This window comes from Archocentrus centrarchus, chromosome 1 (genome assembly GCF_007364275.1).
Source record: "Archocentrus centrarchus isolate MPI-CPG fArcCen1 chromosome 1, fArcCen1, whole genome shotgun sequence".
NCBI lineage: Eukaryota > Metazoa > Chordata > Actinopteri > Cichliformes > Cichlidae > Archocentrus > Archocentrus centrarchus.
This window is the reverse complement of record NC_044346.1, coordinates 16,416,979-16,435,140: the sequence shown is the minus strand read 5'-3', so window position 1 is coordinate 16,435,140 and position 18,162 is coordinate 16,416,979. Positions and strand designations below refer to the sequence as shown.

At 40.7% G+C, this 18,162-nt stretch overlaps 1 protein-coding gene across 2 annotated transcripts in view; it reads right to left on the bottom strand.

Annotated features, from left to right (window-relative positions):
- Positions 1-1,534: 1,534 nt before the first annotated feature.
- Positions 1,535-18,162, bottom strand: part of papss1 (3'-phosphoadenosine 5'-phosphosulfate synthase 1) — a 23,907-nt gene continuing 7,279 nt past the window's right edge. Inside the window, exons 8-12 of one of the 2 annotated variants that reach the window (XM_030732329.1) lie at positions 16,123-16,328; positions 11,057-11,192; positions 10,388-10,656; positions 8,947-9,176; positions 1,535-2,511 (exon numbers count right to left, since the gene is read on the bottom strand). In XM_030732329.1, coding sequence (XP_030588189.1) covers positions 2,373-2,511; positions 8,947-9,176; positions 10,388-10,656; positions 11,057-11,192; positions 16,123-16,328 — 980 coding nt within the window. In that variant the 3' untranslated portion in view covers positions 1,535-2,372. Of the gene's footprint in view, positions 2,512-5,621; positions 7,684-8,946; positions 9,177-10,387; positions 10,657-11,056; positions 11,193-16,122; positions 16,329-18,162 lie in introns of those variants that run through there. The other variant, XM_030732335.1, reaches the window with a different exon arrangement.

The following is an 18,162-nucleotide window of genomic DNA, read 5'->3' as shown; positions in this document are numbered from 1 at the left end:
TCATGGATGTGAAGCTGACAAATGTGCAGCAACTGTGTGATGCTATCATGTAAATATGGACCAAAATCTGTGAGGAATGTTTCCAGCACCTTGTTGAATCTGTGAAGAATTAAGGCAGCTCTGAAGGCAAAAGGTGTGCCTAATAAACTGTCGGGTATTTTCAGTAGTTAAGAAAATTTAGCGTGTTTTATAAACTGTTCATTTAAATATGTAAAATCGCTTTGGTATATTATACATATCACAACTATGTTGCACAGAATTATCAAACGTGTCACATTTCTACAGCAGGTAAAAATGCTACCTGGACACAAGAGATGATATAAAAAAGTATGTTTTAACACATTAAACCTGAGTGTATATATTGTAAAATCTACATTAGTAGGTAAAATTGGCATGTCTGACACACTGCTTTGAAAACAATACTAAGGTGTGGATTTCATCCTTTAATCCTTCGAGTCATAAACAGTTCAATGGGACAGATTCTTCTGGCAACTGAACTTTTTTCTGGCAGTTTGCCACATAGTAACGCATCTTCAAAAGGGTGAAAAATTTCAAAGAAAGATCTGATTATGGAACAAACGATCTGAAAATGGAAACAGAACTAAAATACACTGAGCAAGCTACAACTGAGATAACATCAAGAGGTTATAGATACACACAGTGACACCTGCATCACCCAGAGAGCACTGATCTCCAGACAGTTAAAAGGACAACAAAAATCATAAGGCAATCTTAAAAAAAATATATATATATATAATATATATCATTTGATCATTTTCTGTGAAAAAACAGCTCCTCTTTTGAAGTTGCCTCAAAATTCCAGCTTGATTACCATTTGAGATTGAACAAGATCTGGCGAAAGGTGGAAAAATCTGCTGCTGACAGGGGTCTTCATTACATCTTGGAGCCGGGTTAGATGAAGCATCCAGGGTTTTTCTGACAGATCTACTCTGCCCGGTCTGGACTTTACCCTGCAGGTTCCACTTTCACTGCATCTGTGAGCCAGCTGCAGCTCAGTGTATACAGTGTGCAAGTGTGTTTAAGTCTGATTGGGGTCACTAGAGGGTCTGTCTTATTCACTATACAGCTGATTGACCAACAGGGGAGGGGGGGTAACTAAGGTTCCAGCAGACAGTGCTTACTAAAGTGGAGAAATGTAAATCTCAGGAGCGTGTTGTTCATTCAGATGACGAAATGCATTTAAAGCAAGTGGAAGTTCTAAGCTGCCAAAGTATAAACTGCCACAGCAAGATAAAGTTAGTATTTACACCAAATGCACTGCTGCCAATTAAAATAAAGAGGAATTCTTTGAGAACATATGATGTATTTAAACCTCTTTGGCGTGCCTTAAAACAGTGGACTGTACATAACAACTGAAGTTTAGAGGAAGGAAAGGTAAACAAATTGTTCTTTTGGTTAAAAATGGTTTATTGGACAAGTGAGATTACAAATCTGATCCCATGGTAAAGCACGATAAATCACATGGAAAATATTAGCAATTCATGACATGGAAAGAAAAAAAAAAAAAAAAAAAAAAAAAAGGAAAATTTTTTAGACAGCAAAACTATGCACAACACAAAACAGCAATGGTTTGACAGAGTGAAATGCCTAAACAAAAATATATCACATTTTTCTACAAGGTTGGAAAGACTTCATAATAATTAAAAAAAACAAAACATTAATGCAGTTCTATTTTTCAGACATTTCAAGAACTACTGGACCAACTCCATGTAAAAAACAACCATGGTTAAAGAGGCAGGTGTCTGTGTGAACATGAACATGTGAACTGACTTTGAGGACCAAGGCACTCAACTTTTAGTTCAAATAACTGTGTACGTAACATTTGACCAAATACCACACCTGTGTGAACACACACAGTACAAAAAGTACTGCATTAAGTCGACTCTAGTGAGTTCAGTAACATCTTAAGTTCCAAGACAAATACTAACAATCTGAATCCTGAATACTCGAGCACTGGTCAACAGCACTCCTTACACAGGTCAGTGTGATTTTTTATATTTTTTTTAAAGATGCGTAAAAACACTCTTGTAACCACTGATTAGAATATACAATTATGTTAGTGAAGAACATCTATTTAATAGAAAAAGGTTTTGCTCGTTCTCTTAAACCTTTTCATGTACTAAGCTGCGCTTCTACATTTCAGTAAGACGAGGTTTAGTTAAATAAAGCACATACTGAAAACATCCAGATAAGACTGAAAACATGACAGAAGCCAGAGTGAGGTTTATGATAGAAGTGAGAGAGTGGTCCCAAATTTAACAGAAACCACCATGTTCCCATGTTTTTTTTTTGTTTGTTTTTTTTTGTTTTTAAAGTTCACCCCCCCAGCCCCAGCCGCTGAGACTCAACCTTTAGGCCTTCTCCAGCGACTTGTAGTACTCTTTCAACACGGCCCAGGCTTTGGGCGCCATGAAGCCGTCAGGAGGGTTCTCTCCCTCGCGAGCCATCTTACGCATGCGTGTGCCCGAGATGAAATCATAATCTTGATGGCTGCAATTAAAACGAAAAGGCAGAGAGTGAGAGAGAAAGGGAGCTTTGAGTTCAGACATACTACAATCAATGAAAAGATGCTTATCAACGGCACAGCCAATACGAGCCAGCACACCCAACAGAGCCAGCTGCTCTTTTACAATCAGTTGGATCAAGGAGCAGGCCAGTTAACATTTCTGCAAACCAAAATGAAGCTTTTATGACACTATCTTATGACACATCCCACCCTATGAAATTTGACATGATGATTGTTTGCATATGAGAACATATTTATGAATGACATTTCATATGCTGACCATTTCCTCACAGCAAGACATTCCTGCAAAATCACTCTGTGGCAGGAGAGATAATGTCACACAATCCAGCAAGCACCAGCATGCCGTAGCCGTGGTGGTTGGAAAGGGAGGCCAGTGCAGCTGACTGTCAACATGTCGCGCTATGATTTATGTGCCTGTGTTGTGCTGCTGTCTGCCTCACAATAGTTGTTCCGACCACGAGGAAGTGACAAAACCTGCATTTCTTTAATCCGACAGAGCGTTTTAAAACTGGAAAAGGCAGAATTTTTAGCTAAATAGGAGCTTTGAAGCAAATACTGATGCTTTTTAAGTTATTGTGGAGCTTCTTGATAAAACTGCAATCACTGAGAAACACTGGCTTTTACTTGGAGTCATGTTTGTGTCCTGCTCCATTGTGCTCATCTGCTAGACGATAATTTTATCTGCCATTTACTGCTGAGCTAGTTACAGTGAAAACAGTTGTTTGCTGCAGTCAAAAAGATCCATATGAGAGCAGAGAGAGTGAATCAAAACAGCTGAAATCAAGTGGAGCTGAGGCTTCTGGTGAGAACTCTCAGTAGGTTCATCACCACCAGTGGCTACTTTAACATTGTTTTTACAAAAATATTAACTATAGCAACTTCATGCTGTTTTCTTTTTAATTAAACAAATACACATGCATGAGGGCCAACAAAGACAGTACAAAAAAAAAAAAAATGCTAACAGATTGCTGCCCACTCTTAAAACCAAATCAGTTTTATTATTATTATTTATGATCTTGCAACATTCTTCAGTGATTTGATTTTAATTGAAGCGACTTCTGAGTGAACTTACAGACCTCAGTTAGTTATGTGAAAGGGAAAATTCTGTTTCTGATTTAGGAAGTGGGCAGGAGAGCTGTATTGACTTACGAGAACTAAACTCTTTTTAGCTGTTAGAAATATATGAACTATATTAAGTGTTTCCTCTATGACTGCCCTGAAGTGAATCACTGCACAAAATCTGAAAAAAAAAAATCTAAATCCATATGTAAATAACTAAGTCCATTGATTAAGCTAACGTGTTTGTCTTTGGACTGTGGGAGGAAGCTGAAGCGTCCTGAGAGAACCTGCACAGGCTCAGAAGAACAAACTCGACACAGAAAGGCCCCAGCCGGACAGTGTGGGCAAGCACTGACGTCCAGCAGTTGATGCTTGTGGCACAACTGCCCCCTCAATTTTAACTGCACCCTATACACCTCATTCATTCACAACATAAACACATACACTTATAAGTTGGGCGGGGGGAGGGGGGGTGGGCCATCTCACACCCCGATTTCTTATGCCTCGCCCGGGGTCGGGGTCGGGTGGTTCCTTGGGGACCGGGCTGGCGGCATCTTGGGGTCACTGTTGGCCCTGGGGTGGTTTCCGCTCCCATCTTCAGAGAGTGGGTAGCTATGGATGAATGTGTGTCTTTGTATTTGTCACAGTCTTCGTGAGTATGGGTGGGCGAGTGAATATGGTGTATCTATGTTTATATGTGTGTGGGAGAGTGTGTTTGTGCATAAATGTGTACACGGGTGTGCTTGCCGGTGTGCGTGTGGTTGTATGTTTGGCTGGACCTGGGTCTGGGCCGGTGGCTTGCCTCCTGACCGCTCCTTGCTGGTTGCCTCTCCCCCCCTGCCCCCCTGGGGTGTGGGTACTTCCTGGTTCCTGGGTGGGGCCGGATGTTCTGATGTGGGTGGTGACCTGCTCCCCTGGGGGCTGCGGCGCGGGGCTGCATTGGCTTCTTCGGCGTGGGGGGGGGCCCTGTGGGGGCTCGGGCGGCCCTCAGGTGCCGGGGGCCCTGGGGCCCTGCTGCCGGCCGTGCGGGGGGCTGGCCCTTGGGGGGGGCTGGCCCTTGGGGGGGGCTGGCTTCTCGTTGCCTCGAATGCTCTGGTGCCCTTGCTCCTTGGCTGCTGGGACTCCATCTGAGACCTCCGTCCTCCGTCTGCTGGGAGGGGTGTACGGTTGTCTTTGGAATGAGTGGCCGCGGGTCTTCGTAGGTCTTGATGGGCTGCTGGTGGCCTGGGCTTCCTGGGATTCTCTTTGCCTGCCTCTGGGTTCTGATGGGCGGGGCTGCGGCTTTCTGCCTTCATTGGTAAGTACATTTCATGACACAAACACATACACCCACATAATGACACAAAATGGTTGGTTTGTATAACTATTCTTCTTTTATTTTTATTTATTTATTTATTTTTTTTCCCCACACAATCTTTAATTTTGCAGATATTGTCAATATCTTAAGTTTAACAAGTGACTAACTATTTGGTTTACTTACTTGCACTCTTTCCTGTTTCTTTTTTCTATTTTCTCTCCTTTATTTTCCCCCCCTTTCTTCTTCTTCCTCTTTCCCTTTCTCTTTTCTTTCTTTTCTCTTTTCTATTTCTTAAGCCTGTCATTTCTGGCACAATTTGATAAATAGCATGTTAAAAATAATTCAAATAAAATAAAGGGTTACACAGTAACAAGAGGAGCCTATAGAGAACCTATAGAGCTCATCTTGAAATAGCAAATATGTTTGGCACAACAATGCATTCAGATCACAGTTCTGTTTGCAAGATCTGCCAGACATGACAGGCAAAAAAAAAAAAAAAAAAAAAAAAGAAAGGCCCCAGCCGGACAGTGGATTTGAATCAGAATCCTTTTTGCTGGTTCGTTCTTCCTATTTCAAGGCGTTATTTTAAATATACTAATACCTTATTATAACAATCAATTGCAAGTTTGTTTTTAAGTTTTAGTTTAAAGAAAAAAAGAAAAAAAAAAAAGGAAAAAAACAATCCATGCTTCGATCTATCCAACACTGTCAAGAAAACTAAGTGATTCACAGCACCTTAAAATGACAGCTATTGAACCTTTTGTGATTTGCAGTTAAATGCAACCTTATTATAATACAGATTTAAATCATTAAATTAGAAACAGACAGGTGGGTGGCACAGTGGTTAGCACTGCCACCTTACAGCGAATCCAGCGCTCACTGGAGCCTCTCTCAAAGTCCAGAGACACACATGTTAGGTTAGCTGCTGATCCTAAACTGGCTGTGGGTATGACTGGCTGTCTTTCTGTTTTTGCCCTGTGATAGACTGACAACCAGTCCGGGCTGTACCCCGCCTTTTGCCCTATCACAGCTGGGATAGGCTCCAGTCTGCCCCACAACCCTGAACTGGACAAGTGGTTAAGAAAATGGATGGATGGAAAATAAACATCACCACTTTTGGGTAACACACAATACAATCAAACTGTCAGCCTCACTGTCAGCATGATGGAAAAGCTTTCTACAAATCAGACTGAATTCTCCCAGTCAAAGCATTTTTTTAATATCTTTCACACATTCTCAGATCTTCTGCTTTATATTTTTATGATAGATGGTTTTTCACTGCAGATTTGAGTTCACACGAAAAGTTATGTACTTTGTGAAGCAAGCGGCCAGGGACAGACTTCATCTCAAACCAGTGCTGTGGTGCAGTCCTGGCACAGGCTCATCACTTCTTCACTATCCTCACTTATAAATTACTCTAAGGGATAATCAAGACTTTAAACTTCAAACATCTTGTTAGCAGACATTCACACTTATTTGAGCTGGGCTCACATTCAGAGAGGGTCAAAGTCATGCTTTTTAAAAAGCTAAATTGTTATCACATGAAAGTGCACATCTTGTGGCTCTGAAACATTAAAAATCAGTGAAAGTAAGGTAAAGGAGCTCCAGGCGAATTCTTCAACGAACAAGTTATACAGTGTCAAATTAGAAACAGCTTTCTGTGGTCTGAGCCATTATGCTTCAGAGAAAGACTGAGGGGTGCTGTGATTAAAATGAGCACCCATATTAAACCTAAAACGTGGCAAGGGCAGCGTGCTTAAAAGAGGAGGCGGCCATAAATTTAACTGAGTGATGACTGCAGGTTTTACAAGCTGAGTTGTGTTAAATGCCTGGCATTAGCATAAATATATATAAAAAAAAAAAACAAAACCTAAAATATGTACTGATCATTTTTGAAAAGGGAAAAAAAAATAAGTCATATGTGACAGTTTGCATAAGAGCTGAGTCACACATGCCTAGAAACCAGTCAGCAACCCCATGTCAGACACAAATTGCCAGGCAAATGGTTGCTGGAGGTTCCTGGCAGTAACTAGGTTCATTTGGTTGCAAACAAACATACATATTAGTTGCTAGCAAATTGCCGTGGTCACATGTAGCTCACATGGAAGACGCCGACATTTCTGCAAACATTTGCCAGCTACTCAATAAGCTGAAAAGTGCAACACAAACCGGAAATGAGAACTTTCACCTTCAAAGTAAAGGTTGCGCCTTACCATTGTAACCAATGCAATTCAAAAAGCACAACTTTACTGCAAGAACTCAGCATCTTCCCGTGGCAATTTCATGTGACAGTGTGTATGAAATCTTTTTCATGTATGTTCATTTGTGGGAAATTACCCCCCCAACTGTTCCCTTTATTTTTTTTTCTGCTTAGGTTATAATCTAAACAGTTACTTTAAATAATTCAAGCACACACCCCATGTTAATACAAAACCTCAGATCCTATTTAGATAATAAGACAACAGAAATTTTCTGTCAAAAAGTAAATGTTTCTAACACACAGCACCTAGCCAGCGCTGTCACTTCAGAGCCAACAACTGGTAAAAGAAATTTGTTGATAACATTTTAAAACAAACTACTTCAAGGAGACTTTCTGTGCTTATGTGCTCTTTGTTTCACAGAAGAGTCCTGATCAGCAGTTCGGTTTGGACTTCACATCACAAACATGCTTCATGGAAAACAAAGCAAATCTTTTGATTAGTCCGGCCATATTTAGTTTTAACATTGCTGACTGAACACAGCCAAAGTTGCACAACCTGATGGAGGAGGCTGCATCAAACTGCAGGAAAGGCAAATAAATTGCATGATTGTTGTTAGTCACAATGTGCAGTGTCCATATACAGACTGTAATTAATGGCAGGTCTCCGTAATTTTGAGCAACATCAAAGCTCATATTGTTGCACAAAACCTTTTAACTGTATACAAATGAAAAACAATTGCTGTTATTCTTGGCTTAGCTTTTAAGTGCACTGAGAAAAGAAGAAAGCAAGAAAGAAAACTAAGGATTTTTTGTATACAACACAGGCCTAATGAGTAATTAATTTAGGGAATGTAATTTCTGTTTAGGCTGCTCAGTCTAATTGGCCTAAATGTGAGGTATTACTCTGGACAAAATATACAAATATGCTTTTTAACTTGATGTGACTGAGCACTGCCTGTTAACCATCTCAGTAATAAATTAACTTAAAACTATGGAAAACAAAATGGAAACTTTTTTTTTTTCTTAAATGAACTACCTAACCACATACCGTATTTTCCGGAGTATAAGTCGCACTTTTTTTCATAGTTTGGCTGGGGGTGCGACCTATACTCCGGAGCGACGTATATGTGACATTTATAACACATGAACCAAAATACTCCAGCCACTTGACATCTCCGTGAACTGCAGCTTGCGTAACCTGTGGGCGCAGTGGATGATGGATGGAGAGCACAGCTTAACAGCAACTGGGAGGATGCGCCACCCAACTTTCCTGGAAGTCATTGGATGGATCAAGAAAACATGGGCTTCAGTGACAACCAAACCATCCTGTTGGGATTCAGAAAGGCTGGAATAATTGGAACTGCAGCTGACGACGAGTCTGACTAACGCGACACAGAAGAGGAAGCGGCGCTTCGTCTACGGAGTGTACGGAATTGTTTAGAAGTGACACCGAGGATGAAGAATTCAATGGATTGATGGTTTGGTTAACTTGTTAGTATGTTCTTTATGCTATGGCTATCTGAATAACTTAATGTTACGTTAACATACCGAACACGTGTTCGTTGTGCGTCATGTAGCTGAATGTGCTACGTTAGCATAACGTAGGCGTAACCGTGTTCGTCCTGTTCTTTAATCCATTATTATTTTAAATTGCCGTTCAAGATGGAATTTCTGCTCTGGGTCTCGGATTATATCATCCACCACCCCCCCTTCCCCCCAAAAAAAGTGCGACTTATAGTCCAGTGCGACCTATATATGTTTTTTTCTTCTTTATTATGCATTTTTTGGCTGGTGCGACCTATACTCCGGAGCGACGTATAGTCCGAAAAATACGGTACTTACTTTTTAGGATCATAAAAATCCATTGCTCTTTTGACCTTGTTGTAAGCAGCAACCTTAAATGGTACAATCTCAAGGGTGATGAGGCCTGGAGCCATGGTGAGCACCTTGGCTCCGTGAGTGGGCTCATACAGGTCCTTTCCTGTAGCAGGGTGAGGCATGCCTGCAGGGTCACGGCCCACAATGTAGAAATTGGCGCCGGCCACCATTCGTGCTCTGCAATGCCACTGAACCTGTGGACAAGGAGTAAAAACAAAAAAGTATAGCTGTGAAACAAACACTGCGCCACTTGTGTAGGATTTATGAAGACACACATGAAGTCTTTATGGCTACGTTTGCAAGCCTGTACTAAAGCAGTGCAGCCATTCACTCACTTCCTGTAGTGAAAACGGGACAGCAAACTCCTTACAAGTAGTTGCAACAACCAACTGGTAGCCCAGAGATGGAGCGGGAAAACCCTCAACCTCTGAGCACTTTCAACCACAAGGCACAGGAAGACTGACTGGGGGCAACATGTCTCCAAATGGTCACGATCTGACTGAGACTAACTGCATTCACTCTCAGACAGGTTGAAGGTTTGCAAATAAGTACCGTCTACACTTGCCAACACACTGCAATCAATCCAAGTCAGTCTGCACCAATATATGCAACTCCTCCGCGCCAAGTCTCTTTGCAACTGGGGACTCAACTCAACTAGTTGCCAACTGGTTGCATTCTGGATATATTCTTTTATAAAAGCAAGCCTGCCGAGCACCATTTTACAGATATGTAAAAAAGTAAAAACGCCACTTTTACCATTTTCACCTTTTAGCATAAACTCCACACAACTATCAATAACTGCAAAATATGCACATTATCCCCTGAAAATTAATATTACTACTGCCATTAGGTTTGTGGCCATGTAGGTTGTAGAGTTAGATAAGACTCAGCTCACGGCAGGCTTTTAGTGGGCTAAAGTATACTCCACAAATGGTAATAATGGCGAGGAAGTTCTTTCTCTGTGGAAAACTGGGGCAGAGAAATTATACTCAGGCTGGGACTGTGCATATTTTTCAAAAATCTCATTCAGAATTGGAAACTGATTAAATTCACAGGCTGACATCCACCATCCTGCAATCTGCTCTCAATAATTTGTACCATAGCTTTCCGATTATCATAAGCAAATGATTAAAAGATTCTCAGCTATGATCAGTCACACACAGAGGTTTGTGTACAGCGTGGAAACAGAATCCCCGAAGACAACTGTAAATTTCCTTTCCTGCCATTTTTCACTCTCAAAAATTTGCAAAGAAATTATGCAACAGCCCACTTCCCTGTCTGCCTGTTATTATTCAGTGCTGAAGCAACACTGTTGTTCTCTGTCACTTTTGAAGTGAACCTGATGCCTTGTTTGAAGAAACCTCAAACATGCAACTGCAAATGCAACATTCTTGATAATCATTACCTCAGTTGGCCCTGCATACATCATGGGTGAGGGAAAAATAGCAACAATGGTAGATTCTGGATTCAGGACACCCTCTTCTAACACAGCAGCATGCTGCTTCATTCTCCAAGGCAGCGGCACGTCATCATCTTTGGTCCAACCTCCCAGTGGGTGGAGCAGCAGAACGGGCCGGCGGTAGCCTCGCTCGATCAGACGCTTGTGGGTGTCCTGCATCAAGAGAGCGTGCCCGTTGTGGACAGGATTGCGAAGCTGAAAGGCAAATACAGCATCTAAACAGAGAGAAAGGAGAAGACAAGTTTGTTAAACGGCAACACATCTGTATACATCTGAGCAAGACAAACAAAAGGCCTGAATACACACAGAGATCATCTAGCTGCTACATGCTTAAGCTCTGGAACCACATACAGTCTGAGTCTTATTGATGAAGTGTTGAATCACACTGTAGCCTATTCTCCTGTGATTCCCTTATTTATTTACCAAATAAACAAACAACTGAGCAGACTGAAGGCAGCAGACTGCTCAAAGTTTTCCTCTCCTTTTAAAAGAAAAAAAAAAAGGAAACTGTTTATAAATACTGGGACATTATCGTCATTCACTTTGGTTCAGAATTTCATCACTGGATCAATTTAGGTCTGACAGAAAAATAAACCAACAGAAATTGTTTGATACCCGCATTCATTTCTTTAAACTTCTGTTTGAGCTCAGTGGGTGTCAGTCGGTACTGGTCTAGGCCATCATTCCAATAGATCCTGTCCAGAACCTGCAGGTCACCACCAACCAGCCAGTCCCCGCTTTCCATCACCATCTGAAATAGAAGCCACACTGATCATGAGAGTGAGCACAACACAAACATAAGCCAGATTTAAGACACTGTGTTCTTTAAAAGTCTCACAGTGCTGGAACCAGGCCAGTCTAATAAACCCCTAAGTTATTACCCAGTTGCAACAGGACACAACGGAATAAATCAAAGTCTTGGTGTGTTGTTAAAAAGCCAACAAAACTCTGGTGTGCCTACTCTTCTGCATTAGTTAATTTCAATAACAGACAAAATCAGATTGCATTCCACAATGAAACCTGGGGATGAGCTCATGACCACAGTGCAGAGAAATTTTCCCCTTGTGAGATTCATCCAACAATGTCACCAAAGTGCTCAGGAAGGATCCCGGCAAAGGCCGCTATTGTTTCAGGCAGTATCTTCCACCTGCTTCCTGTGGCACTTTTGAGACTGTAGCTAGAGTTACTGAAAACAGCAGCCTGTCCGATGTTAATGTGATACAAAGTGACAAATTTCAGGCCAGGCAGCAAAAAGCAGCACAGCTCCAGCATTTAGACTGTGACTCAAATAGGACCCCGAATGAATTCCAGAAACTTCATCTGAGAGTTGATTTTAAAAATGAATAAATCTATGACATTTGGCTGACATATAATTTATCATGTGAATACTCTTTGATATCCATACTTTACAAACAGACTGATTCCAGTTTAAGCTGGCAAGAGGAGAGGTGGTGTCTATGTGGAGTGATCAATAACCACTTGGCCTCCTGTGCTACACGAAAATTTTCAGGATCATGTTGTGATTTGTTTCCACAATCCATTTCATCCAACTTGTCTGCTGCTCCATTCAATTCAATTCAATTTTATTTATATAGCACAAAATCACAACAATCAGTCACCTCAAGGCGCTCACCTGATAAAAGTTTTGAAAGACGCTTTACAGCCTTATTTGTAGAACGGCATAGACAAATCACAATCGATTTTAACAACAGAAGTGAACGGAAAACAAAACGTCTACGTGGCTACACAAAGCAGGACGCCTAAATCTGCACTATTTAACCATTCTAATTTTCCCATGACTTCACTTGTGAAAGGGGGGGCCTAGCCAAATAAACCACACCATAGCTTCCGGCGCCAGGGATTTCATGTTTGAGGGAAAGACAGGTAAACAGGAAAATGTGGATTAACTACATGTTATGTGGAGCACAAAACAGACAGGATCAGAATGTTGTAGCCATGAGTGTGTTGACTGAGTGGCTCTGGTGTTGGGAGTTATACATACACTTATGTATACATGCATATACTCTAATGAGTGAGAGCTTAATTAGAGCAGGCTGGACACACATGTTAAGTCAAAGTGGATAAAGAATGACAGTTGAGGGAACACAGAGCACGTGGCATGTGCTTAAATCCAGAAATGAGACATCAGGTGTTGACGCTGAGGAGTCATGGTAGTCCGCAGCTACTAATACATCTCAAAGCGCATTACCATGACAAGCTCCATCACGAATAAGGCGACGATGAAAAAAAAAATCTATGAAAATTAAAAATTACTGCCAATAGTGGTGAGACACAGAGAGCTGTTGAGTCAGAGGTATAAAGTAAGTCTGACCCAAGAGTGTGAAATCACTAAATACCACAAAGATTATTAGTTTTCACTTAAACTGTTGCCAATAAACAGACGGCACTAATCCACAAAACAGATATGTAGGCAACTTTTAACAGAAACACTACACTATTAGTTTACTATGGTGAAATTATAAAGCAGTGTGTCTAACAACTAACTATGTCACTAACACCACACAGTTCTGCTGCTTTCCATCAACCCACTGCCAGTTTCAGTCAGATCATTTCAGGACATTATCACACCACAGGGTCTACCTGAGCCCCACAGCAGTCGATAAGAGACACATGGAAACAATTCCTGGATGTATTTGGAGATGGGCTGGGTGAGCAAAAAGGTGGAAGCTGGCAATTGAGCGGTACAATCTCAAACACATTTTGTTGGAGGCTGAGCAAGAGGCTCTGGATCCAAATATAACACCTGCAAAACAAGGGTGGACCAAAAAGATCAAGTGATTACACTGGGCGTCCTGACAGACTGAGAAAAACTCCACTCCTCCGCCTATTCAGTCTTTCCATAAGCAATGCGAAAAGGCCAGCTGGGATCTGTGTTCTATCAGTGCCGAATCCAGGGAGGCAGTTTGCTTTCACATGCAGCATGTTTATCACACAAAACTCTGAGACAGACAGTCTGGAGCTCTGCAGATGGTCTTTAGTAGTTTCGCCAAGGCTCAGCTTCCATACCATTTCTAACATACTAGCCCATATTGTAAATTCAGTTCTCACAGCAGGAGTTAATTTATATATATATGAAAAACAGGAGTGATCTTTGCATTTGTGCTTTTTTTAATTTCAGGAATCATTTTACATTTGTATTAAGTCGTTCATGAGGTATAAAATAATTCTGGATTGAATTATGACAGTCTCTTTAACTATGATATGAATAGTTATTACACACTGTGTGAAACAGCTGCAGCTTACAGGATGGCTATCTGATTGTAGATTTCTCAGTCAGTCCACTGAATGCCTAGATTTTGCAGGCTATCACTCAATCCAGATGGATAGGCTGGAAAAAAAAAGAAGACTGCTCAATAACCTGAGCTCTGTTTTTGTTTATTGATGGGATATTACTTTTGGCTGTGAGATAAGAAGCTGTGGAAGTCAAGTGAGCATGGTGTGTATCCCACATCGTTCAGTCTGTCCCTGTTGAGTAGCAAGTGCTAGCTGTCTGTGGATATTTGGCTTGTGTCTTGTCAACACAGAGGTCACCCTTGTTTTTTGCTTAAAGTGATCGTTAAAGTAATGCCTTCCTGGTACTGACAGTCTATGCATAGCTGCCTGGGACAGCAGTTTTTCTTTTGACCCTGTGCAACACGATGATACCTGCACAAATAGTCCAGGTATAGTCTTTTGGCACTGGCCCTGGAAAATAGCAACAATAAAACAGTTTTATAAATGGTGAATGCATTTACAACTTAGCCTATCCTGTGCACATTACACCATTTCACTTTGAAGTGAGTACTTGTTGACCGTGAAAGAAACTGGCATTCCACAATAAATTTTGAGAACTGCCATAAACATCAAGAATTAAATCAAATCAGTTCTGGCTGCTATTGGAGATGCGTTTTAACTGTCTCCACTGGCATTTATGAGACAGCACCTAGACTTACTGACTGGGCTGTGCAATGTTAATGTGACACGAAGAGACAATTAACTACAGACTAAGCAGTGAATGCAGCAAAGGTCCCATATTGAGATGGAAAGAACTAAAAAGGCCACAAATGAAAAGCTGAAGATGACAAAGAAAAATCCATCTAAGTCACTTATTTTGTTGACATGTAATTTATCATGTGAACATGCTTTGATATCCATACTTTGCAAACACACTGATTTCAGTTTGGTCTGGCAAACTATACATACAAATCTGAACATTGTCATCAGCAGGGGTGTCAACGTGAGGCGATCAATAACCACTTGGCTTTGTTATAAGATGTTTTCAAGATCATGTTGTGATTTGTTTTCCACACTCTAATTACTCCAACCTGTCCACCGCTGGCCCGATAAGAGTCATAAATGATGCTGAACAGCCTTATTCTCTGGAGAGATCAACAGCATAGAAAAGTTGGTATTGATTTTCCTAACACAAGTGAATGGAAAACATGATGTCAATGTGGATAAATCAAAAGAGAGGGCCAACGCATACATACGCACACACTCTAACCATTTTAAGTGTCCCATTATTTCAAATGTGAACAGGGAGCTAGCCAAATAAACAGCCACTACAACACCACAACTGAAACAAATTCTAGATTGGAGAGCACTGCCAATGTCCCGCCCTGTTTCACAGAACAAGCCCCATCACCAATGGGGATATCCCACCACGAATAATGAAAAGAGAGCTTTACAGCCCCATTTCATAAAAAAAAAAAACCCTTCAGTAGACATCTTACTACCATCTGTAAAACTATTTTGCCCTAATTTGAAGACCTTGCCCTAAACTTTTATCCAAATACTTTTAGTCACCCCTGGGTTAGTAAAGATTTAATACATATTCCAGAGATTGATATTTTGTGATTATCTTTAACATTTCTACAAAAACGTTTCGGTAACAACATCCTAGAACAGACCCAAAAACATTTCCACGGTAAACAAATTAGAGAAAGTACACACTGCAATCTTGTACAAGGGTCTATACTACATAATGTCTTTCTATTTATATAATCTATAACAAGAGTACAACAAAGTATTCACATCATATTAAATACATGTGTTAACAGGAATATTACTACATAATGCACCCATACTACATAATCTGATATCAGTGCATGTCATGTATAATCATATGGCAACATGTACAAACATAATGCAACCATGTTCACATTTGAGCAATATTGCTGAGCAGTAGGTATGGCTTTAATATTGCTCAATGATGAGTCATGGTCTGTTACATTTATGGTCATAAGTCATCCCAGACCCAAATGTTGGACAATGTTCATCCAATCAGAATTTTGCATCACAGACTAACCAATAAGGCTGTAGCCTAGAACTGATTACTATAAACAGACTGGCTCTTTAACTAGAAATTTGGGACTCCCCAGTTTCTCAGAATCTTCCTGAAGTCTTCCATGTTGTTTATGCTCTACTTCAAATAAATACAGCCAAAGTGTACAAAGCGTACTAAACATCCAGGAATATGAATATCACATTGCACATGTTTGAACAGTAAAGAAAACGCGCCAAATTTCATGGCTCAACTCCTTGTGGTTTTTGAGTCTATAGACCAGAAAGGTAAAACCTCATGGACAGACGGTATGATGACAATATCCTCCTGCTTTATTTTGCACGGGATGATAATAAAAACTGGGACGCTGAATGCACCAGTCCTTTCAGGCACTGACCTTGATGTAAGGGTGGTCCTTACAGGTGGTTCCCCACTGCCGAGCACAGCGCTCTTCTTTTCGATGTTCGTAAAACTCAGGGTTGCGCAGGATGGCCACGCGCCTACCCTCATAGACCAAGGCCATAGCTGTCACACCATCCAAACGCTCTTTATCCGCAGTTGATACCGGCAGCACGACAGGCACGGAGAGGTTGATCACACCACCTATTTATGCAAAAACAAAATACCACAAGGGTGCAACAAATGAGCACTGATCTGTTTAATGTCTTATTTGTCTAAAAATCTGAAATAACCTAAAACATTTTAGACACTTCAGATCATTTGCTCTAGCACTTCAAATACAAGTTCATGATTTTTGATACATTTTGGGGGAGAATCAAAAAAATTTTTCTTTGCCATTAATTTTGCCAAAAATGTAAACTGTATCTACAGTAAATTTTAAAAAGTCCATAAAATTACACTAAGATTAGGCAACATCCAAGGCAGGTTAAAAAGTCCAAAGACCGGGAATGTGCAAGAAAACAGTTCAATCATTCATGTAAAGTATCACGTTGTACACCTTCAGGCTAAATGTGGAATATATGTCTAAACCACAGAATACAGTGAGTCTTCAAGGTTGCAATTCAAGAAGTTGGAGAAGAAAAATCCTTACTCTCCACTGTAGCCTGACCCGTCCTCATTTCAAATTTCACCTGGTTAGTCACAGCATTCTTTTGTGGCATTCATTTCACCATCCAGGTTGATGAAAATATTTAGACCAGCACAGTTTTCACAGATAAAAAATGAATACTATGGAACTGTGACTGTTGCTAGCCCCAACTCCCCCTGGACCCTCCTCTGGTCCCCTCTGTCACAAAGCAGAGCTTACAGCTGGTTCCAATAAAATCCACACACAAGACTGCCAAATGTCCAAACGAGGGAGACACAAAATGAATATACTGGGATTTCTGTTTTGTCAACTACTTGATTAGTAGAACTTGCAGTTCTATTCTTCCTGACCAGTTTTAGCCTAAATTGTGTGCAATCAATCCTCCAACTGTCAAAACTCTGGAAGATGGTGACAATGGCAAATGGCTGTGTGTTAGTGTTGATCAATGCAAAAGCTTTGCCCTCTACATTCCTGTCCTTCAGGACTAACAGGAAAAGGAATAATGACTTCGGAAATCTATCAATATACAAACTCATCCAGCACATTTAAAGGCATGTGTATACATGAATATTGTGAGTATACATAAATACATTCACTAGGCACTTAATTAAGTACACTTTGTTAGTACTCGGTTGGACTCCTTTTTGCCTTCAGAACTGCCTTAATTCCTCATGGCACAGATTCAACACGGTGCTGGAAATATTCCTTGCAGATTTGATCCATATTTACATGATATCATCACACAGTTGCTGCAGATCTGTCAGCTGCATATCCATGATATGAATCTCCTGTTCTACCACATCCCAAAGGGGCTCTACTGGATTGAGATCTGGTGTGTGTGGAGGCCATTTGAGAACAGTGAACTGACCTCTGGCATCAACAAGGTATTTTCACCAAGAGAACTATATCCTCTCACTGGATATTTTCTCTTTTTTTCAGACAATTATCTGTAAACTCTAGAGATGGTTGGTCTGGGAAAATCCCAGTAGATCAGCAGTTTTTGAAATATTCAGAACACCCCATCTGGCACAAAAAAAAAAAAAAAAAACCACACCACGTTCACAGTCACTTAAACCACCTTTCTTCCCTGTGAACTTTAGCAGGTTGTCTTGATCATGTCTTCATGGCTAATTTGTTGAGGCGCCGCTATGTTATTGGCTGGTAAGATATTTGTGATAACGACCAACTGAACAGGCACACCTAACAGAGTGGCCAGTAAGTGTATGCATATCACGAGATATTGGGTGTTTTTTATAAACATAAACATTAAATACAATTATTTTGCCTTTCACTGGATTTTATGTAGTTTTAATTTTTGTGTGTGTGCTTTTATGTGACAAAAAAATTGGCACCCCAGTACAAAACTGAGTTGTAGGTAGTAATCTGTGC